General features: G+C 35.6%; 1 protein-coding gene across 1 annotated transcript; it reads right to left on the reverse strand.

The window, feature by feature from the left end:
• Nucleotides 1-14,895: 14,895 nt before the first annotated feature.
• On the reverse strand, nt 14,896-18,373 carry LOC109817878 ((3S,6E)-nerolidol synthase 1). Its single transcript, XM_020383228.3, has 7 exons — nt 18,102-18,373; nt 17,727-18,003; nt 16,728-17,085; nt 16,400-16,618; nt 15,935-16,073; nt 15,570-15,818; nt 14,896-15,370 (listed from the first exon to the last, which is right to left on the reverse strand). Exons 1-7 carry the CDS (start codon nt 18,267-18,269, stop codon nt 15,050-15,052), a joined length of 1,731 nt encoding a protein of 576 aa, XP_020238817.1. The 5' UTR covers nt 18,270-18,373; the 3' UTR covers nt 14,896-15,049.
• Nucleotides 18,374-23,927: the final 5,554 nt, after the last annotated feature.

Consider the following 23,927-nt stretch of genomic DNA (forward strand, 5'->3'; position numbering starts at 1 on the left):
CAGAGAGTATTTGAGAATTTAGTTCTGACAGTATGAGTTTTTCCGACCTTTGTGACAATGCATGCTTCTTGAATTTATAGAGTGAATCAATGACGGTTAACTCACTTAGACGCTCGTGCACGTAGGCCACTATGAGATAACCGCTACCCACTATGCTCATTATGTGGCTTCTAAAGTGTAACTTCCCATAACCGTTCTTCGCGTATACTAACTTCTCGACTTGGACGCTAACTGTCTTTGTATGATCATAAGCACCTACACAACTTCACCAAATCTCAAACATTGTTCAACTCGAAATAATTGTCTTCGATCTCGAATCAGCTGTTATTGGCAGGAGTTGATCTCAATATATTTCGAGAAGTTTTATGTATGCTTCAAACTTTTCGACTATATTTCTAGCACGAATACATAAAACTCCTAATACGTTCCAGATAGGTGTTCATCCTCCTCCATCTTTCGATTAGCTTCATAAGTACGTCTTTCGATTTCCCTGATTTTCGAGTAGTCTCAACAAATGCCCCCCTAGGAATTCAATCTTGATGTGTACATCAGCCAGAAAGATTGAGTTCCTATCGAAGGTTGTTATTGATGTTTGGATAGTGTGTCGTTATATTTCTTCGATTAAAATCTATCCCTGTCTCATTTAATGCTAATGACCGTTTGATGGGAAATTGATTACCCTGACGGCGCATGCTCACTCTGCTCCATAAATTTGTCGTTGGGGAAAATATCTTTTGGCGGCTGTTACGGATATTCAAATTAATCATTTGAAATTGTTTGCCAAGCCCATTTGTCTCAAGCCCGCCAAAACGTTCAAAACCTTGTTTTTACCTTAGGGTTAAACTACTTTCATCGTTTGCTAAGCCCATTTGACTCAAGCCCACCAAAACGTTCAAAACCTTGTTTTACCTTAGGGTTAAACTATTTTCACCATTGTCTTCCTTCGTGCCCAAGTTTTCTTGCTCATCGCTCCTTCTTTTGCTCTGGTTCTTGATCTTCTTCTCCGGCCGTTCTCTCTGTTCTTGCTTTTGTTCGTTATGGCTTCTTCTGCTACGTCCACTTCCACTGCCGTGGCCTCTACCGCCTCTCCTACTGCTGTCTTCACTTCATCTCCAGTTCTAGCTACTACCACATCTCCTACTATGGCGACTGTCCCTATAACCACCATGGCCACTACAACCACTACTCAGGGCACTCCTTTGCTAATGGCCAACGCTCAAGTCTGCAAGGTTAAGGAGGGCGATGACACTTTCGTTCCAATCCCAGGCATGGAGGAGGCCAGTTTGAAGATATTTCAATCCCAGGTACTTCTCCCTTTCTCTTTAGAAAGTGGTTCTATTCACGCTTTTCTTGGTCCTTTCGCTGGTCAGCATAAGAAAAAATTTGGTAATACTCTTTTGCCTGAAGACTCTTCCACCTTACCTTTCATCTATTCCCCAGAGATAGACTTAACCCTTTTTGGGGATGCTACTAAAATTTTTAGAGCATTCCCTCCTGTTAAAGATAGGCATTCATCTTGGCTAACCCGCGTAGAAGCTTCCATGCACTCTGAATGGAAAGAAACTGGTATCTTTGAGTTCATCCAGCTAGCTAAATTCGACCTTCACCTTTTCGACCCCCAGATGCTACTTTCTGCTCTCTATTTTTGGAATAGAGAAATTTGGGCTTTTGAGTTTCCTTGTGGCTTCATTTGTCCCACCTTGCTCGATATTGCTGCTATAACCGGACTAATGCCTATTGGGGAAAGATTTCACCCTGACGCATTTGAAGAGGAAATTTCGATCAAGGATATTTCGATCTCTTGGGACAAAAAGACCTATTTGGCTTTTATTACTGCGCATATGGGGCAACCTGGTACGCTTGTTTCACCTTCAGAGCACATTGCCTTTTTAATGTATTGGTTGTCAGCATGTGTCTTCTGCACTCCTTCACTCCAAGTCCCAAAATATTATTATGTTTTAGCCCAAGCTCTTCATTCGAAAAAGAAAATATGTTTAAGCAAACTTCTTTTGGCCTCTCTATACACTTGTCTTGATGAAGCTTCAGAGAGCCTTTCTCGAGAATCTGGGCCTCAGAATCTCTCCGGCCCTTTATGGCTACTTCAACTATGGCTTAACGTGATCTTCGAGAAGAAACTTCGTTTGCCTTCCATTCCAATTCCTATCTGTGAACTCGAAGGGGCTCGTTTGACGACCCTTACCCCTCGGAAGCGTCTGCTCGATAATTTTGAAAAATATGTCAGAGCCATTCTTAGCTTCACTAAGTTCACTGAAGACTTAGCCCCTTTTATTCGACCAAATTTAATAGGTCCAACCTGGCTTCGCCAAAATAATCAGGTTGGAAACATAAGTCCCTCTTCGACTGACATGTGGTTTGGGTTTTTGTCATGGGATGTCATTATCTCAGGCATGAGGCAAAAAGATGTTAGGCTTTATCCCTATCAACCCCAACTTTTTGCTCGACAGTTTGGGCTTTGCCAAATGAAACCCCTTCTTCCTCGACGTAAAGAAAGCATCGATGCAGATATTTGTGTCGAAGAAGGGAATTACGAAGAGGTCCTTGAGTTCATCCTTCGCCTTGATAAAGAACTCAAACTTACACCATCCACTTTCTCTCCTTCATTCTTAGTTTCGAAGTGCTATCTTCGATGGTGGTGTTATTATATTGTAGATAAACTCATCGATTTTGATGGCTTTTTGAAGAAGCTGATAAATTCTCCTTGTAGACCCCTAAAATTGTCCGGGTCGGAAATAAAGCTTGAAGACTCTCGAAGACTGAAGGATAATCAGCCAGAAGGACTCCTCGAAGGCCCTAGGAGGGTTCTCTGTAGGTCTAGAGGTCTTAGAATAGCTCAAAATAAGGAAGTGGAGGGAAAAAGCCCAATACGGCCGTACTGAACTTAATACGGCCGTATTGAAGCTTCAATACGGCCGCAGCGAAACTCAATACGGCGTATTGAAGTTTCTGAAACTTCAATACGGCCGTACTGAAGTCAATACGACCGTATTGACACTTCAATACGGTCGTACTGAAGTCAATACGACCGTATTGACACTTCAATACAACCGCAGCGAACTCAATACGGGCGCATTGAAATTTCTGAATTTCAATACGACCGTATTGAACTTCAATACGACCGTATTGAAGTTCAAAAATTTCAATACGGCCGTATTGCCCCTGTAGGCCGTATTGCGCCTATTCCCTATAAATATGACGTCAATTGGACGTCATTCCACACTTTTTTAGATAGTTTCAACCCTCTCCTTGAGTATTCTGGGGTTTTTGAGCAGTGTTCTGCCCTAGAAATCACTCGGAGAGTTGATCCGACGAAGTTCTTGAGCCCCGAGCCATTTTGCTTGAGGATCGAACCTAGTCGAGGGGAAATCTTTTTGATTCCCTTAGTTAAAATTTTGTTCTAGGAGAGCGAGGAGCGGGCTTGTAGAGCGAGGGAACGCCAAAACGCTTCCCAGTTCTTTGCAATATATAAAAGCACGCTTCAAGAGGTTTCCCTTCAATCCTTCCTTTTACTGCTTTCTGTGTGCATATTTAAACTGTCATCATGTAGATAGTCAATTTATAATTGCTTAGAATAAATAGGGGTAATTTAGTAATTTTACGTTGTTATTTTAGAAAATAATCTGTCATAGGGAACCCGAAAGGGGCGCTGTGGGGTGCTAACACCTTCCCCACGCGTAACCGACTCCCTTACCCAACTCTGGTTGTAGTGGCCAAAGTTGATTTTTAAATCAATTGCCTTATCCCTTTTTCCAATGTTTTGAGTAAAACATTGGTGGCGACTCCACGAACCCTCCTTTTATGAAAACCACTAATCCATGGAGGGTCCCGCTTGGGATTAACATGGATTAGTGAGCCTTTTAATAAAATTGCTCGTTTGACGAGGTCTCAGTTTGAGAATAAGCCATTCTAGCAATCCACTATTTTTAAACAAATAAACGAGTCCAACCATCCTTCGCGAATGCCGAAAGCCCGTTTCGGGCCGGTGGCGACACTCCTCTCTCTTGTTCACAGGGGCCCAAGCAATCAGGTACTTTCAAGAATCAAATCCTTATTTTTCAGTTTGAGCAATTTTTTAAAGTATGTTATCGACCTGACAACGTTGGTCGTACTATCTTCGATGCATCCGTGTCTCTATCGAAAATGATACAGAGGAACATTTGCTCGAAAAAGGTAATTAACCCTAAAGGAAAAACCAATTTCGAAAAATTTTGCCCTAAGAAGATACCTCCTCTTCCAAATGCCTTTTTCGGTTTAGCCAAGTATTTATCCTATCCTCCTTTGGTAAAAACACTCGACCCATTTTACCTTGATCATAAAGCAATCCCCGTAAAGGATCGAGTTACTTACGCGCGATGTTCCCTGTATGATTTTCCCCGAAGGAGATGGTGGCCTCTATGTTGGGTCGATAACACTAATCCTCCCCCTGGTAAATGACTAAAACTAGGGAATCTCTCGAATTCTTGATTATACTCCACTCAATTTTCTTTCTTTTTCCATGTTGTTTACAGCTGCTATTTCTTAGCGTGTTCTACAACATGCTGATCAAACTCTCGACTGGGAGAATGACGATGAGGATGTCGAAGGGACATCCTTGAAGGGTCGAAAACGGAAGATCGTTACTGATAAGGTCTCAATACGCTCTAAGGTATAATTCGTTTTCGAATCTTTCTTTTCACTAGAATTTCTAGAATCTCTAGCCTTGCTTACCTTTTGGATTCTTGCATTTTAGAGTATTGAGACCTTGAAAAAACAAAAAGTGAACTCAGGCAGCACAAAAACAGTAAGAAGTTACTTCGTTTATTTCTTATCCTTTGTGATTCTTACCTATTTCGAGTCTTCATCATTAACTTGCCTCTTTCACTCGTAGGTTTCGACTACCAAGAAGCCAGATAAAGGAAAGGGGAAATTAGTGATTCCTCTTTCTAAGAAACCTCGAAAACCTGCTGGCGAGAAGCTGCTTCAAGACGCCATGAAATCCGTTCCCAAGGTGATTTAATTTTTTAGCTCAATTTCATTCTTCCTGTGCTTTCGACTTCCCTAACACCACTTAACTTCTCACAGGATACTGAAATCATCCAGCTTGATTCCTCTCGAGACCTGTCGAGAGATGTACCTCCTGTCACTGAGGCAGCCCAACAGGTTAATTTTTCTAACTTTCGCCTCTATGATTTTCCATTTAATCTTCTGATTGCATAACTTGTTCGCAGTTGACCACGCCTCAGTTGAACATTGCTGAGATTGCCTCTGTGGTGGCTTCGATAGAAGTCCCTCCCCAGGTCGAAGGGGACAAGGTTGTTGAGTCTGAACCTTCGACAACTGTGAAGACATTACAGGACTCTGCCCAAGGTGAACCCTCTTTCGAGCTGCAACCCCCCTTGAGTCCGAACAAGGGTACATGCCTTATCAACCTTATTAGTTTGTAGTGGTTCTTTTCGAAATTTACATATATTTGTTCTTCTTTTTTTTTTTTGTACAGGTTCGACCGAATCTCCCAGGCCTTTCACTACTTCCCCTTCGACCCAAGGCGATGCTACCTCTTCTATCCAAGGCCTTTCTTCAATTCCTTCTCCGAATCTGGATTTGATGAGCTTCTTCAACGATGAAGACGAAGATATTAACAGTATCTTCGAGGTCTTGGATAATTGGACAAGTGGTCCTTCTGAGTCGGAGAAGGAAAAAGAAAGAACCGTCGAGCAAGTTTCTAAGACTCCATCATATCAACCTTTACTTGATTCTTTTCGATCAAAGGCGTATGTTGAAGATCTTGATCAGGCCTTCCTCATTCCTGAATTCAAGACAGAGGTTGAACAAATAATGGACGATCTATTGTCTTACCCAAACCTTCCTCCTGAGGTCCATTTTGAGCCGCAAGAGTTTGTCAAACCCTTTAGCCTCGCATGGGACCTTCGAACTCAATGGTCCACTGCATTTCAAGAAGTAGCTCATGTCGAGTTTGAAAGTGAAGGAGACCGGGCTAAGCTCGAGAACCTCCATAATGACTTGATTTCAATCAAGAATTCAACAGCAGAGATAGTTTCTTATTTGCAACAATTGCAAAAAGAAGAGGCAGATATCGAAACCACTATCAAGTCTCTGCAGCATGAGTTAGAGAAGACTCGCTCGAAGAAGGATGCTATTAAAGTTCAGAGTCAAGAAATCAAGCAACGTCAGACAGGTCTTAAGGAGGAAGGCAAAATGATTTCTTCTAAACTTGCTAAGGCCTTGGAGCAAAAGAAATATCTAGAAGCTCAGTGTATCTCTCGAAAGCAAAGCTTGGATCAGGCTTATAAAGCTTTCAAAGACTTTAAATCCAAATTCTGTAATCATTAGATTTTCTTTTCTATTCTGTACTTCTTTCTAATTTATTTTTGGCTTGTATCGAACAATTAATATTATGTCCTCTCATGAAAATATTTCAAGTACTTTCCATTTATCACTTTGCTCGCATTCGAATTTATCTCTTTAATAACGTATGCGTTTTTCGAATATGCTTGTTCGATTATAAAGGGGCCTTCCCAATTATAAGACCATTTCCCCATATATCCAGATTTCTGATCCATGGGAAGAATCACCTTTAACGCTAAGTCCCCAACTCGAAATCATTGTGTTTTAACCTTCTTATTGTACGATTTCTCGACTCTTTCTTTTTGTTGAACAAGGTTTTGTATTGTGATTAATCTTTCTTCGTCTAAAGATATTAATTCATCATACATTAAATTCTAATAGTCTTCAATAGGCAACTCATTCTGTTTTTGCACATGGATTGATTGTAAATTAATATCTAAAGGAAGAATAACATCATGCCCATATACCAATTTATAGGGAGTAGTTTTCGTGGCATCTCTAGGCGAATTCCTATAAGCCCATAGAATTTGCACCAGAGTTTCGTGCCAACTTCGAGGTTTGTTTGATATATGTTTTTTGATCAAACCAATCACCACTTTATTAATAGCCTCGACTTGTCCATTTGCTTGTGCGTAATATGGTGTTGAAGTTATCAGCCTGATCCCTCTCGATTCCGCATATCGAGCGACTTTTAGACCCGTAAAGACAGTGCCTTGATCAGTAGTAATTGTTTGAGGAATCCCAAATCTTGTAATAATATGATCTTCGACAAAATCAATTATGTCTTTTTGCTCGATTTCTTTTAAAGGAATAGCTTCAACCTATTTTGTAAAGTAATCTATGGCCACCAATATATATTTGTGGTTTTTCGAAGATGGTGGATATATTTGCCCTATAATGTCCATTGCCCAACTTCGAAATGGCCAAGGCTTAATGATTGAATGTAACTCACTAGCAGGTACCTTTTGTATTGGTCCATGCTTTTGACACTCTTCGCAGCTTCATGCGAACTCGATACAATCCTTAAACATAGTTGGCCAATACAAACCTTTTCTCGACAAAACCCATTTCATTTTTTCACCTGCTTGATGTGCTCCACAAATGCCTTCATGTATTTCTGCCACAGCTATATATCTTTCGTGAGTTCCAAGGCACTTGAACAAAATTCCATCGAAACCCTTTTTATATAATTCATTGTTTAGCAAGACATAATTAAGAGCTTGTAGTTTGATCTTTCTTTCGACCTTTATATTGGGATTTTGCAAATATTCGATCAATTTGCTCCTCCAATCTGGTTGACTCGAGGAACCAACACTCATAATCTCTCGATGCTCCATCAATTCATTTTCTGTATGAATTAAATACTCGAGACACTTCTTACTTACTTTATACCCTGAGGCTGTCTGAGCCAACTCATTTGCAATGGCATTCGAGTTTCGAGGAATATGTTGTAACTCAACTTCATCAAAAGTGTTAAGTAACTGCACAACTCGAGTTTTAAATTCAATTAACTTTTCATTTAAACACTTATACTCCTGTGTTAATTGTTTGATGACTAATTGCGAATCACCTCGAATTAATACATTTATAGCACCTAACTCTTCGAGAATTTCGAGTCCCGTTATTAGTGCCTGATACTCAGTTTCATTGTTCGAGTATCTCTTGTTCGTTTTCAATGATAATTTAGTAGAGAGCCCTTCGGGGGAGATGATTGAAAAACCTATTCCAGTGCCCAATTCGTGTTTCGAGCCATCGAAATATAATTGCCAAGGCTTAGTGGTTAAGTAAATGACTTCCTTTGTTTCTTTCGAGTGGTTAGCAAGAAAATCTGTAATTATTTGACCTTTAGTTGCTTTTAACGGCTCGAAAGTTAACGAATATTCAGTTAGTGCGATTGCCATTTACCAACTCGAGAATGTAAAACATGTTTACACAACATATACTTAATCACATTACTTCGACAAAATATTACAACATCACAAGGCCTAAGATAATACTTCAACTTTGTACAAGCAACATAAAGACTTAAACATAGTTTCTCCAAAGGAGTATATCTAATTTCTACTCCGACTAACATTCGACTTAAATAATAAATGGCTCTCTTGATACCATTATCATCATCTTGCGCCAGCATGCCCGCAATAGTCGAGTCGGTAGCTAAAATGTACAACTTTAGTTGCTTCCCTTTAGAGAGTGGTGCAAGCACTGGAGGATAAGCCAAGTAAACTTTGATTTCATCGAACGCTTTCTGGTGCTCCTCATTCCATCGAAATTCCTGCTCCTTTTTTAAACGTAGAAGAGGAGAAAATATTTTAGTTTTACCAGACAAGTTCGATATGAATCTTCTCAGAAAGTTTACTTTACCTAGGAGAGATTGAAGTTCTTTCTTGTTCGATGGAGGTTTAGTCTCCATGATAGCTTTCGTCTTATTTCGATTAACTTCAATTCCTTTCTGGTGTATGACAAACCCTAGAAGTTCTCCTGCTGTAACACCAAAAGTACATTTTAGAGGATTCATATTCAGACCATGTTTTCTCATTCTCTCAAAAGATAATTTTAAATGGCTTAGGTGATCCTCTTTTTGCTTCGACCCAACAATTATATCATCAATATATACTTGTACAAACTTACCAATTAAATCATGGAATATTAAATTCATTGCCCTCTGATAAGTAGCACCTGCGTTTTTTAATCCAAACGGCATCATCACCCATTCATAGACACCAAGAGCACCTGGACATCGAAAAGCAGTTTTCGATACATCATTAGCTGCAATATAAATTTGGTTATATCCAGAATAACCATCAAGTAAATTCATAATTTCATTACCTGTAGCAGCGTCTATCATAGTTTCAGCAATGGGCATAGGATACTCATCCTTTGGGGTTGCTGTGTTGAGGTCTCGAAAATCAATACATACTCTGAGTTTCTCATTCTTTTTTATAACAGGCACAATATTCGAGATCCACTCAGCATACCTCGAAGTTCTAATGAACTTTGCTTTCAATAATCTTTCAATTTCTTCCTTGATTTTCTCGATTACTTCCGGAGCGAACCTTCGAGGGTTTTGCTTAACAGGTTTCTTTCCTGGAATCATGGTTAACCTATGCTCCACCAATTCTCGATCTAATCCTGGCATTTCATCATAGTCCCATGCAAAGCAATCCTTATAATTATGCAATACTCGAATTAATTCCTCCTTAAATTCCTTTTGCAAGAGCTTGCTAACATAAGTCACTCTTTTGTTCTCAACAGTTCCCAAGTTGATTTCTTCGAGGGGATCCTGAGATTCTAATTTATGCTCTTCTTTGGTTGCTCTTTCAAATCCCAGTGGTGAATCATCGAAGATACAATCCAACTTGAGTTCTAGCTCTTGTTCTTTGCATTCTATTGTTTTTTTGACCTCCTGGTCTCTTTCTATTTTTTCTTTTTCTGTTTGTCTCGAGGCAACTTGGTCCTCTCGGTTTTTCTCTGTTTTTTCTTTTCCTTCATTCTTTTCGATTCCGAAGTCTATCTCTTTTTCTTCTCTTCTTTGTTTTTTATCCTTTTCGACCTCGAAATATATTTTCCCTTTCTTTTTTTGTTTTTCTTCGGTCAAAGTGACCGTGCTATTTTTTTCAATTTCCTTTAAACATGCCTCCTCACCTTCATTTCCCTCGGCCATGTTGGCCGTTCGATCGGCCACATAGGCCGATATTCGAGCTAAAAAGCTCGAGTAAGGATCTTCACTCTTCATTCATCAAGTGGAGCTGAATCTTTTTCGGCTCGAATCACAAACCCTTTTTTCACGTCCTAGCAGAAAGTTTTCTTAATCCCTTCTTCTTCATCCATCACTCCAGAATTGTAAGCATCGAAAGGTTTGGTCTTTGCAAATGTTGTCAATTGTTGATCAGCAAAATACATACCAACTTCATATATTTTCTGGTCAGCCTCGTGGACCTCCAACCCCACGTCATCGTTCCAAAAGAAGATCTTTTGATGCACCGTGGAAGGAACAACACCTACCCCATGGATTCACTCTCGACCTAGTAGGACATTAAAATTCGCCTTGGATGGCGTCACTATAAACATGGTAGTCCTCTTTACACTCCCAATCTGCACATCAAGCAGAATCATGCCTTCAGGGTGTGAGGACTTTCCTGCGTAGTCCGAGATCATTATGTTATGAGGCTTCAAATCAACCAGGGATTTTCCAAACCTCTTCAGCATTGTTTTTGGCAGGATGTTCACAACTGCGCCTTCGTCGACTAAAACCTTATTCACCTCTTGCCCCTCGATCATCAATGTTAGCAATATGGGCTTAAGGTGTCCTTTCATTTCCTCTGTAGGCGAGTCGAACACAGTAGAGTTAAATTTAGGTACAACCCTCGAGATTTGATTGACCCATATGATCTTCGATTCATAGTTGGGATCATCAAAGAAGTCTTCTTGATGAATATCCTCTTGTTCATTCACGGCCTCTATGGCCCCAGCATACTCAGAAGGCAGAATGGAAACTATCCCACAAATGTCTTCTAGGGAGTCCTCAAAACCACTTTCGAGATGATTCCCCTTTCTGAGGTACAGGAATCGAGAAACGGTTTCCCCTGACGCCTTCAAAGGTAGCCTTACGCATCCTTTGATGTCTCCTCCACTGGGTTTTGGTTAGATTGTTGAAAGGCTGTCGAAAGCCACGCCCATAGCCTCCAATCGAGACTCTACCGGGCCCTGTAGTCGAATTTGGAGCTTTCCCAGGAATTCCTTGCATTGGATGTGCAGCATAATTCATTACCTGTTTTCCTCGTCCCATGCTTCCCATCATTGGCCTTGGTGGAGCAGTCCATTTTCCCATAGGCACATTCGCATTCGACACAAAAGTATTGCCGAATCTCGATGAATTATACATCTCCATTTTTCCTACTGGAGCATTATATTGAGGCATATGAACCTGCCTCATAGTTAACCCAGCATTTGGTCCAGCATTGGGCTTGGGTTTTTGTTGAATATTTTCAGCTTTATAGTTCCTCATCATATCTGATTCTTCAAAGGCTTTAGCAGCAGCTCTATCGAAAACAGCGCTGCATCGAGGACATAACATTACTTCCCTATCAACCTCTTTCTTTTTAGACAAGAATTTGACTAAGCTGTCTCCCTCTTTACGGTAGATGGGCTCCTGTTCCTTAGCGAAATCTTCCATTAATTCCTCGAGCTTTTCATCAGAAATGGGTTCGATGTTCTCATCATCCTCGACAGCAACATCCACCATGTTGATCCCCATCGGAACTGGTTCGACGTATCCAGTATGAGCAGCGAATGGGTTTGTGTCAACTTTCATGTCCTTTTCACCGAAAGCAAGGCGACCATCAGTAATCACCTTTTCGATCAAATCCCTGAAACGCACACAGTTGTTAGTCCAATGACCATACATATTATGATATTTGCAAAATTTCTTTCCTTTTCTCTGCTCGAATGATGGGATCTTATGATTTTCTGGGAGTACAATTTGTTTATCTTTTAGTAAGATATCAAATATATTTTATGCTTTAGTTACGTCGAAACTATATTTCTTAGTCGAATTTCCTTCTACACTATCTCCTGGTTTTAACATTTGACACTGATACGTGGGGCCAGGACACAGTTCTGCTAAGTTGATCTCAAAATCTTCACTCGAAACCTCACAGTTAGAATCTTCACTGAATTCAGAATTTTCTAAGTAAGCCACCTTTTCCTTTCGAACAAACTTATCAAATTTTCTTAATCTTTCTTTTTCTATTTTGATTTGCTCAATTCTTCTTACCTTCTCGGCTAATTGGGCCATGTCTCTCAACTGTTCATTCACTAATTTTTTGCGTATCGAGAAATCTAACCACGTTGCTGCAATCCTAACTAATTCATGTTCAGGTATATTAGTATAACATCAAGATTTCAATTGCCTGAATCTATTTAGATAGTCATCTAAAGTTTCGTGGTTTTGCCTCTTAATATTCATTAGATCGACTATACTCACTTTCGTTTCTTCTCTGAAGAAATGTTCATGGAAACTACCTTCTAACTGAACCCAAGTGTGTATCGAATTCGGGGGCAAGGTTGTGAACCATATAAAAGCGTGTTTAGTCAATGAACTTGGAAAACATTTCATTTTTAAATACTCATTATTTGCCAAATCCCCACATTGAACCCCATACCTAGCTATGTGTTCGACTGTTGACTCAGTTAACTCTCCCGCAAATTTTGAAAACTTTGGCACTTTTATTCCTCGGGGTAGTTCTACTTGAGTTATATAATCTGGGAAGGCTGACACAAAGTAAGGACGTTCATTTTGACCTACGTCGAATCCATGTCTATTCAGTATTCTTTCTACCATTTGATCTAAGTTGTCCTGTGATTCCTATTAGGTCGAACTACGTTCTGATGAAAATTCTCATTCCCCCCAGGATTTTCCATCTCATTCAGATTCGCGCTCATGGCTCTCGAAGGTGTCCCATCACCTAATTTTTCTCTTATTTTATTTATCAATTCATACAGAGGAGTCATAATATTCTGCATTGAGTTGACAACAAATTAATCATGTCATGATTACTATGGTCCATTTGTTGTCGAAGAGCCATCATGGCTTGGTTACTAATACCCGTAGGTACATAACTGCCTTGTCGAATCAGAGAGCCCTCCTGACTTGTTCCTACATGTTGATATGGGTCATTCATAACAAAACCCATGCCATTCGGCCTAGGATTATATCCCTGTGGGGATACATGCGTTTGTGGATTAGGTCCTATTAACGGTATTGACATTTCGACATGCACAGGTTGGGTATTTTGCCAATTCTGTGGCATACCCCAGGGATATTCCCTAGTGACATTCGCTAGTTCATGAGTAACATTTGTTTGCCTAGCTGTGTTTTCGAGTAAAACAGGGGATGAAAACGTTGCCCCCCTAGTCACGTTAGTCACATTATCGGGATTGGAATTTGCTTGCTCTACATCTACGTGATTATTATTGTTCGTGCCTGTTTCTCTATTAGATGTAGACATTGTTCTTCCACTCCTAAGTCTCATGCAACACACATACCCAAAACTAGTCCAATTATGATTTAAACGAGTCCCACCGGGCGTGCCAATTTGTTTACGGTGAAATTCGTTCGTGGACTCTTTATATTCGAACTAGCACGTAAATGGTTTCAATTTAGGCTTTTGATTTAAGAACAGGAAATGGAGTGGACAATTTTAGTAATTACTTGTTTCTAATGATTCTTCAACAATTAACAAACAATAATTTCCAGACATATAAATGCTAAGATGAACAGAATGGATAATTAAAATATTTGCAATACAAATCATGGCTCAACTTGCATACTGTTCCAAAATTACAATGCCAAAATGATATAATTTCATGGATTACAAGAGATAAATATTAAAAGAGCTACACTAATTCTACTCCTAAAAAGCAAGGTAAAAATGGTCAAGAATTAGTCATACCAAAAATCGATTCTGTGCACGAAAGCCATATGCACGGGCAGAGAGTGCTTGAGAATTTAGTTCTGACAGTATGAGTTTTTTCGACCTTTGTGACAATGCAGGCTTCTTGAATTTATAGAGTGAATCAATGACGGTTAACTCACTCAGACGCTCAAGCACGTAGGCCACTATGAGATAACCGCTACCCACTATGCTCATTATGTGGCTTCTAAAGTGTAACTTCCCATAACCGTTCTTCGCGTATACTAACTTCTCGACTTGGACGCTAACTATCTTTGTATGATCATAAGCACCTACACAACTTCACCAAATCTCGAACATTGTTCAACTCGAAATAATTGTCTTCGATCTCAAATCAGCTGTTATTGGCTGGAGTTGATCTCAATATTTTTCGAGAAGTTTTATGTATGCTTCAAACTTTTCGACTATATTTCTAGCACGAATACATAAAACTCCTAATACGTTCCAGATAGGTGTTCATCCTCCTCCATCTTTCGATTAGCTTCATAAGTACATCTTTCGATTTCCCTGATTTTCGAGTAGTCTCAACATATATATAATGTCATTTTTTTTATTTTCAAATAATTAATAAAACCCAATTTTAAATACCATCTCTGTCACCCAATTTTAACGTAATGAGAAATAAAAACTTTAATTTTTACTGTTATTATATATATACAGACGCTATTATGCATTTTTTTAATTATAAATCTTTATACTTTATTTTGTTATAATTGTAATTAACAGTTGATACTAATGTACGTTAACAAATTAATAAGAGAATGAGTTCAGCAATATTAATTACAAACAATATAGATTATTGTGTATGTTTAACATGTCTAATTTATTTTATTTTGGAAAAAGTATTTACTTTTATTAACTTTCGAGAATCATCTAGTGCATAAATTAACGGATACTTTATAGGTTTTTTGTGTGATATCAAATTCGATCTTTTAAGTACGTATTAACTTTAAATATTTGAAAAGAGAGCCTTTTTGTCAATGATAATCTTCCTCAGTTCAAAGAAGATTATTTGTGGTGAAATATACGTGTGACCTCTTGTATAAAACTAAGAAAAGACTTTAAAGAGAATTTCATATAGCAAATAATTAATTATTTTATTTTTACACGATTCTAATTAACTTGGCACAGCCTAATTGGAACATGAACTTTTATTTTTTGTTGCTGTTGTGATCCAGATTATACCCATACTTCGTCTCCAATAGATTATTTCATGAAACAATGGTCTTGTCTTGTGGAATACTCTGCACACCACCACCATAAAGCAAAGATTTCACATACTCTTCCAGCTTTGATGGGCTATTTGTGTCGTAACTGTACATCAGAGGTATCATCCGAGCAGCATTCAAGCAAAGTTTAGTGAAAGAAGATGGCAATGGATTTGCTTCAATAAGACATTCTTTGTTGAGTCGTTTCCATGCATCCGAAATCAAATGAGTGACATGCTCTCGTGCTTGTTCAATAGAGACTCCTGGGTGCTCCTTCATGTAGCACTTCAAATACGATCCATCATTACCATCACGATTAACATCCTGCGTTAATTATATTGAACTTCAATTAAATATATAAAGAGAGGCATGCAAGGTTGATGTTGATGTTTCAATATGGAGAAAACCTATGATCCAGGATTCCAGGTTGTACATTTTCCGATTCATTATCTATTATTTAATGTCCATATTCATATCCTTGAAGTGGAATAATGAAGTTAAGATAATGTATTTTTCTTCACACCTGGTCTCCTTCTAGGTCATCACAAAGCCTTAGAATCGTGGCTGTTGCAGATATAATGTTTGGGAATTCATCCATTAGAGTCACGTTTTCCTCCGTTATCCCCTCACCCATGAGAAAGAATGAGTGGACGAGAATAACATGCACCCCAGTGCTGACTATCGCATTCTCCAAGTACTCTTCTGCCCTTGGCACGTTTCCTGAAGCAAACCATTTTGCTTCTTCCAGGTAAGCATTCAAGAGCCTCACCCACTGTAATAGGCAAAATTGTTATAGATATACTTAATTAATTCTTGATATATGATATGATAGCGTATCTATGCATTGAATGAAATCAATCCGTGTTCAAAGTATTAGTGAGATTGTACCGATTTTATTAAGGAGGTTGTAGGATTGCATCCATGTTTGACGAGGGTCTTGAAAGCAAATTCGTTAGTTATGTCATAAAGGGCCTTAAAGCACCCTTTCATGTACTCTGGTAACTGCCCCATGCCTTCCATGTCCCACCTGCGCGCATATCCCTTATCTTAATTAGAAACCAAATAAATGATTTTTTAAGAAATCGAAAGAGAAACTAAAAGAATAACTACAGTGAAATTAAAATGGGTGCAATAGAAATTTTTGTAAGAATATCATTCATAGCATTATTAATATTTCATTTTTCTATTACATACTATCATATATGTATAATTTTTTTAAATTTATCTCTCTCGTTCTTCTTTTTTAGATTACAAATTTATTACTTACACCTATTACTTATTCTCTTATTTTCTTTTTCTTTTAATATTTCACTTCCTTCAAGTCATTTTATATCCAATAATAAATATCAATACCTCTTGACCACTTCCGTAAAGAGAGTAAGGTCATCAATACTTGCACAAAAATCAAATATATCATCAATGATATAGATAAGGGACAATGGTTTCGTGATCTCAATCCTTGCTTCGGAGAATCGTGGATCTGGTAAGCATGCCATGGGCCACATGTACCATTTGATCGGTTCATCTCTAGCGAACTTTAGATCCTTTGCCAAACCTAGGTCTTTCCACCATCTTTGACATTATTATTATAAAGAGACACACATTAGTAGCTAGTCATCATCATTAGTATCAAACTACATATATACTACCAAACATCATATTTTGAAAACTGGAAACACACCTGGAAACTGCAAAAATTTCCTTCACGTGCAAAGAGCTAACCATTTGGGTATCAATTTTGGACAACTCTTTTAAAGAGCTTGTCTGGTCAAACTGTAAGATTGTTGACGTAAACCTTGACAAACATTTATGAATAGGATACCTTAATGAATCTGCCACAACTTTGACTTGAGGATGGTCATAAAATGTTGAGAGCCACGTGTTAAGATACTGGCGACTGGACTCCTCTGCGTCATGAAGATAATCTTCCCCTTCTATGCTTAATTGAGAGGCTTCAAACAAACCAATTAACCCATATATGTCGTCACAAAATATTTGTTTCAGCATGCCTTTCTTGTCCCAGAACTTATCAAATATGTCTGTAAGATGCAGCAAACAATATAAACATTTTAATACACCTATATCAATACAAAAGAAGTGCAAAATACTAATCAATACACCTATATAAGCCAAAGTTTTATAGATTAACTATGTACTATGAAACATGAACAACTCACTTATTTGAAATGTCAACTCTCGTCTCACACATGTAAGATACTTCTAATTAGGTCTTTAATTAAAAGAGAAAAAAATTGTTGCCTCGGACACACATATATAAGTCATATATACCTCTACATTCGAACACTTGAGTCGACATATATCTTTATATAGATAAACAATATTATTCAGATATTTATAATTTTTTAACTTTTAGATGAGTCATCTTAAAATCTAATATAAAATATTAAAATATAACTTCTCTCGTTTTTTAAGGATTGATGTCATAGAAAATACGTAGAAGATTGATTCAAAAAGATAAATATATCAACAATTTAGATATTTGTTACGTTACTCGTATTTCATTTAAATCTTTCTATTTGTGTTTGTATACCGTGTGCAGTATCCTATATGTTAGAAAGTAGCCGTGTCGACGTCATGTTGGATGTTCGTGTGAAAGTTCATACTTCATCGATTGACCAAGTAATAATATATGCTCACTTTAGTAAATATTAATGCAAACCTTCATGGATGTAATATCCCTCTTGTCTTAACAAACGAAATTGAAGAGCAACTTCTGACAGTTCTTGATAATCATTTCTTCGGTGGTTGTGAGCTCTAAGCATCAGATGTTTCCTACTAAGAATTGTCTCAATTTCCTCTTTAAAATGGTGCTCAATGCCTAATCTTTGTAAGGAGTCCACCATAGATAAACCATGATCTGCATTTTCTCTTGCCTTGCTTACAAGTTCGCGCTTAACTTCCTCCAATGCTTTAGCATGTTTCAATTGAAGATCTTCCTAAAATGATTGGAAGATTCAGTTAACTACAAACAGTCTCAATATCAAATTAATTAATACTCCAATATGTTAAAGAATAAAGAGAGAGAGAGCCTTACCCTGCCTTTTCCATTTTGAGAAATGTGGATATTTTGGTTCAAGGCAATAATAGTAAAATGGATTTTACCACGGCATCTACAATAAGGGATGGACTTCACAGCTGAGCATTTGTTTGGAGAAAATATTGGCTGATTTACTAAAGCAAAGCTAGATTGAAAGAAAGCCATAGGTTTGGTGTTGAGAATGAGAATATGCAGGAAATAAGCAATATAACCTTATTTATAGGCTTTAGCTCGACAAGCATGTACGGCGGCGGGAGTCCCACTCGTGAGAAACATGCATGCATGCCTGTATATATATATGACTTCAAGGGTCGTGTGTGATGTCACTAGCCAGGACCACGTTATCATACGCTAAAATTACAAAAATATTTCATTTCATGGTTTTCCATAATTAATTATTGGAGGCACTGTATCAACAAATTATTGGATCTTATACTAGATCTGGTTCTCTTAATCAAGATCTTATATTTAAGTATGAATAAAGTATAATTGAAAAAAAAATTTCTACTAATTAAAAGTAATTAGTTAGATTCTCCGACAATAATTAGTAAACACTTTATACAAAATAGTAGTTATAAAAATAAAGTCAGAAAAACTTATGAGATAAGTTTTTGTTTTCGGTTCTCAAAACTATTATTGTTAATAATATTTTCTTGATATATAAAAAATAGAAAGTTACTAGTTTATTTTAAAAGTTAGAAATATTGTTCGTGTAAAGATTTTTCTTTTAAGAAAATTAGTCTCTCATCATATATACCCTTTCTCTCAAAATTCTTTTAAAATAATAACAACATATTTATATTCTTAGATGGCTTTTTCCTTTTATATTTTTAATCTTAAATAATAGTTTCCCGACCGAACCTTCGCCTACCCCTCACTTAAGACGATACCCCTCACTTGAGAAGATCCTTTCATTGCCAACCTTATAAGGCAACACTATTATAAAGGAGATAACTATATTAACTTTAGGGGCTATATAAGGCAAGGGGGTCTTTTAACTTTTCACTTGAAATTTTTTTTGGATCTCTATTAATGAAGGGGTCAACATTTCTTTGTCCTAGTATATATGCATATCATACCTAGTGAGTTGGGGAGCCGAGAATGGAAAACGTATGGACTATTGGATTCTAAAGACCATGCTTCAGGGTTTTAAACTAGTTTTTCACATGAATCTATATTATACAATGTTTGTCTATTATAAACTATATGGTGTATGTGCGTGTGTGTTTGTCGATCCAAAAGTGCTAATGTGTGTGTGTGCACAGGTGTGTGTACACGTGTGTGTTTATTGATCCAAAAGTTCTAATGTGTGTGTGTATTGTTGATCTAAAAGTGCTAATCAAATGCCATCCTTTGTTGGAAAAAAGACTTTTAAGATCGGTTATTTTTTACTTTTGGCTAAAGAACCAATCTTAAAAGAGACGATCTTAAAAATTGAACTTTTAAGATCGGTTATTTAACCGATCTTAAAAGTCCAGCTTTTAAGATCGGTTACGAAATAACTGAGCTTAAAAGTATCAGGTTTAATTTTAATAAATTTATTAATGTAACAACCCTTATTTGGCCTCTCAATGATGTTATTTTACGACACTTCACTTTTCAACGTGTTTTGTCCTTATTGCACATTTTCTGGGAAACTTCCCAGAAGGTCATTCATCCTTATATTACTTCAAGTCAAACATGCTTAACTGTGAAGTTTTGATGAGATAAGCTACCAAAAAGCAAATGCGTGTGGTTAGTATAAGTAGTACAAATTAATTAATTTAAGTCATCCTCAACTATACATTCTCATACTTATACTATTTTTGGATCCCTCTCATTTTAGTGTGTCTAAACCGCTATAAAAATACAAAAATTATATAATAATTATATTACCAAGAATAATAATTATATTATATTTAATATATATATATATATATATATATATATATATATATACTTACTTGTATAGTTAACAATCTACTTATTTTTATTTAAAATTAATATTATGATACAATTTAAATTATTTATTAAAAATTTAAAAGTTTAAATAATAATTTATATATTTTAAAATGATAAGGGTTATAATAACACCGATGTAACTTTTACTAAGTATTACATTGCTCAATAACTTTATATTAAATGTGAATTTTGTAAATCCAACCGTTAGATCGAAAGTTCATATCACTTTATATGTTTATATCAAATTTTGTTAAAATTGAACAACAACTTGAAGGTAATCAAACTGTTCATATTTTAGTATATTTTGAAATGTATATATTATGTCAATTTTGTTTTATAAGAATGAAGTATCAAATCATCTTGAATTAATATAAAATTTTGTATATATGAGTTAAGAGTAAAAAACTTTCAATCTAACGGTTGAATTTATAAAATTCACATTTAATATAAAGTTATTGAGCGGTGTAATACTTAGTAAAAGTTACACCGGTGTTATTATAACCTTTCTCTTTTAAAATTATTTTTATAAATTAAATTTTAATATTTTAAATAAATTATTAATTAACTTAATATATTTATTCATCTTGAAATATGACTAAGAGAGGCGCATCGAGGAAGAATGACTAAGGGAGAGCGTTGCATTTTTAAAATATTACAGTACTTTTAAGATCGGTTAAATTTTAACCGATCTTAAAAGTACTTTTAAGATCGGTTCTTCTTTAACCGATCTTAAAAGGTATGTCTGACACAAGTTTTAAGATCGGTTACAAAAGAACCGATCTTAAAACCACTTTTAATATCGGTTCTATTGTAACCGATATTAAAAGTTGTGTTAGACATACCTTTTAAGATCGGTCATAGAAGAACCGATCTTAAAAGTACTTTTAAGGTCGGTTAAAATTTACTTCTAAGATCGGTTAAGATCGGTTCTTTTGTAACCGATATTAAAAGTTGTGTTAGACATACCTTTTAAAATCGGCCATAGAAGAACCGATCTTAAAAGTACTTCTTTGACCAATCTTAAAAGGTATGTCTGACACAAGTTTTAAGATCGGTTACAAAAGAACCGATCTTAAAACCACTTTTAAGATCGGTTCTTTTGTAACCGATATTAAAAGTTGTGTTAGACATACCTTTTAAGATCGGTCATAGAAGAACTAATCTTAAAAGTGTTCACATTATTTACAAAATTGTCACCGCGTCACTTTTAAGATCAGTCACATTTTAACCGATCTTAAAACCCCGATTTTAAAACTAATTTTTGCACTAGTGATATAAGTGGAGAATAAATTCTTATCTTAAAAATCAATTTTTTGAAGTTAAGTTATACTCCAATCCACTTTTTAAAGATGATATAATAGCATATCATAATCTATTTTAATGATTCTTGTTGTTAGACTTATCAAATCACCTACTATAAAATTACTGACATATATCCAGTCCTACAAAGTAACTTCATGTTCAAGATGTTTAATTCTCGGAGTTCAACCCTCAATCACTTTAGTTCACTGAATGATTTTGTAGAAAAGTCAAATAGGTAACATGTATGTTTTTTTTAGCATGATATTGGGATTAGTAATGCTATCCTTAAACATTTATTTTCTTGACCCATATATCAAGTCTCTCTTCATATAGTATTGAAATGGGCGATCAAATTGATATAAATTAATAGTTATATTGATATGAAAGCGGAGCATATCCTTTTTTGGTGTGAGAAGAGGTGCTAATATTGGTATATATGATTAATGTCTTGAGCACTATTTCTTTATGCAGAGGTTCATCCAATCAATGGGTATATGGAAGCAAGATTAACTCATTAAGGAATTTTACAGTTAAATCAACTTATACTTTTTTAACAATATCGTTTGTTATCTAGGAACTCCCATTTTGCTATTTTATTAATTTTTTTGAAAGAGTTTTGTTCCTCTCAAAGTGTTTACTTATCCGGGAGGGTTGTTTTGGATAGGTTGTTGACTCATGTTATATAAATAGAAATTTAATCATTAATTATATCTACTTTTTAGCATTATCTTGAGAAGGAAAAGAATGTATTCCATTCATAATCTTATTTGGCACATTGTAATATGATTTATTTGAATTATGCATAACAATATAATGTTTAGAGTGTTCCTTTGGACTTCAATATTGATACTTTAGATTATTAAAGATTAGATTGTGAACATGCTTTAAGGCTAAGATGTGTAGTGCTTAATACTTATTTTCTATTTATCATGTAGCTTGTCTTAATTTTCCCCTTTGAATTGGCCTTGAGGAACTTAGGTTTATGGATTTGTACTCTATTTCTCAATAATATTTTGCTTAAATATTATATAAAAAAAAATGGTACCCTGACTTGGTTGATGTGTGGTTACCTACATCAAAACTTGGCTATCTAAGCCTTAAGACCAGCATGGCTAGACCTAGCATTTTGGCTATCAAATTTTATTAAAATTAAACAATAACTTGAAGGTAATCAAAGTGTTCATATTTTAGTATATTTTGAAATGTATATATTACATCAATTTTGTTTTATAAGAATGAAATATCAAATCATTTTGGATTAATATAAAATTTTGTATATATAATCTAACAGTAAAAAAACTCTTAATCTAACAGTTAAATTTACAAAATTTATATTTAATATAAAGTTATTGAGCGGTATAATACTTATTAAAAGTTAATATCAATATTATTATAACCCTCCTCATATATATATATATATATACTTGTCAATTATGGTACGTATGTATTATGATACGTATCTAAGCGTAGGCAAAATGTAGTATGTATGTTAATTGTATTTCAGATACGACAAATTATGGTTTGTTGAAGTATATATCTATGTATGAGCATCAGTCCGTCAAAAGCATGATCGTAGAATCATAGTTTCCTCACATGTCCGAATCGAGTAATTGGCCCCACAAAATAATGAGACAATGCCAACACAACTCGCCATGAATGAATTGAGTTCACTGGATCTGTCTTGAGAAAATTCTAAGCTATCTTCCGTGCGAAGAGTGTCAATTGTTGACGAGTAGTTGTATGAATGTTATTAAATTCAATTTGCTTATGAACTTGTTAACGTGTAACACTACTACAAAATATTATTTTCTTGTAAATTTTTTTATAAAAAATATTTGTAGAAATTTTTTGTTAATTTTTTTGTAATAGTAATTTCACAATTTTTTTTTATGAATTTATTTGCGAAAAATAATTTACATATATTAATTTCTTACAAATTTTTTGATGAAAAATAATCAACAAGAAATTTGTGTAAATTTTGCTATAATTTTAATGATCATAGAAATTTTTTCCATGGAAAAACTTTGCAGAGAATATTGTAAGAATTTTATTTTGTTTCTTGCAAAAATAAATTCGTAAGTAATGTTTACTAAATGGTAGAAAAATTTCACAAGTAACTTTTCCTGCGGATTTTCCTACCAATTTTAATCCGTAGGAAAAATAAAAAAAAAATATTTAAATTTATAAGTTTAATATTTTTAAAAAACTTCAAGTCCCACATCAATTGAAAATAAAATAATTAAAGAGTATATAAGTTGGGACAACACTTACGTTGATTTGTATAGTTGAGTATTAGACTTATAATCTACAATCTTAAAGTTTAAAAACTTATGTATCACTTGTTAGAGGCGTGAAAACAAATGCTTACAGATAAAATTTTGCAGAAAAATTCGTAAGAATAATGTTTGCTGCGAATTTTAATACAAAATTTGTAAAAAAAAATCGCATATAATAAAATAAATTCTAGTAGTGTAAGATCTGGTTTGGGTTCACCATTGAGTAGGAAAGAATACGATAAAATAGGATATAAAAATCAAATAAGATAAGAGTAAGATAGACTTAAAAACATAATAAACTTTA

The sequence above is a fragment of the Cajanus cajan genome, chromosome 2 (assembly GCF_000230855.2).
Source record: "Cajanus cajan strain Asha chromosome 2, NIPB_CcT2T_4, whole genome shotgun sequence".
Classification (NCBI taxonomy): Eukaryota; Viridiplantae; Streptophyta; class Magnoliopsida; order Fabales; family Fabaceae; genus Cajanus; species Cajanus cajan.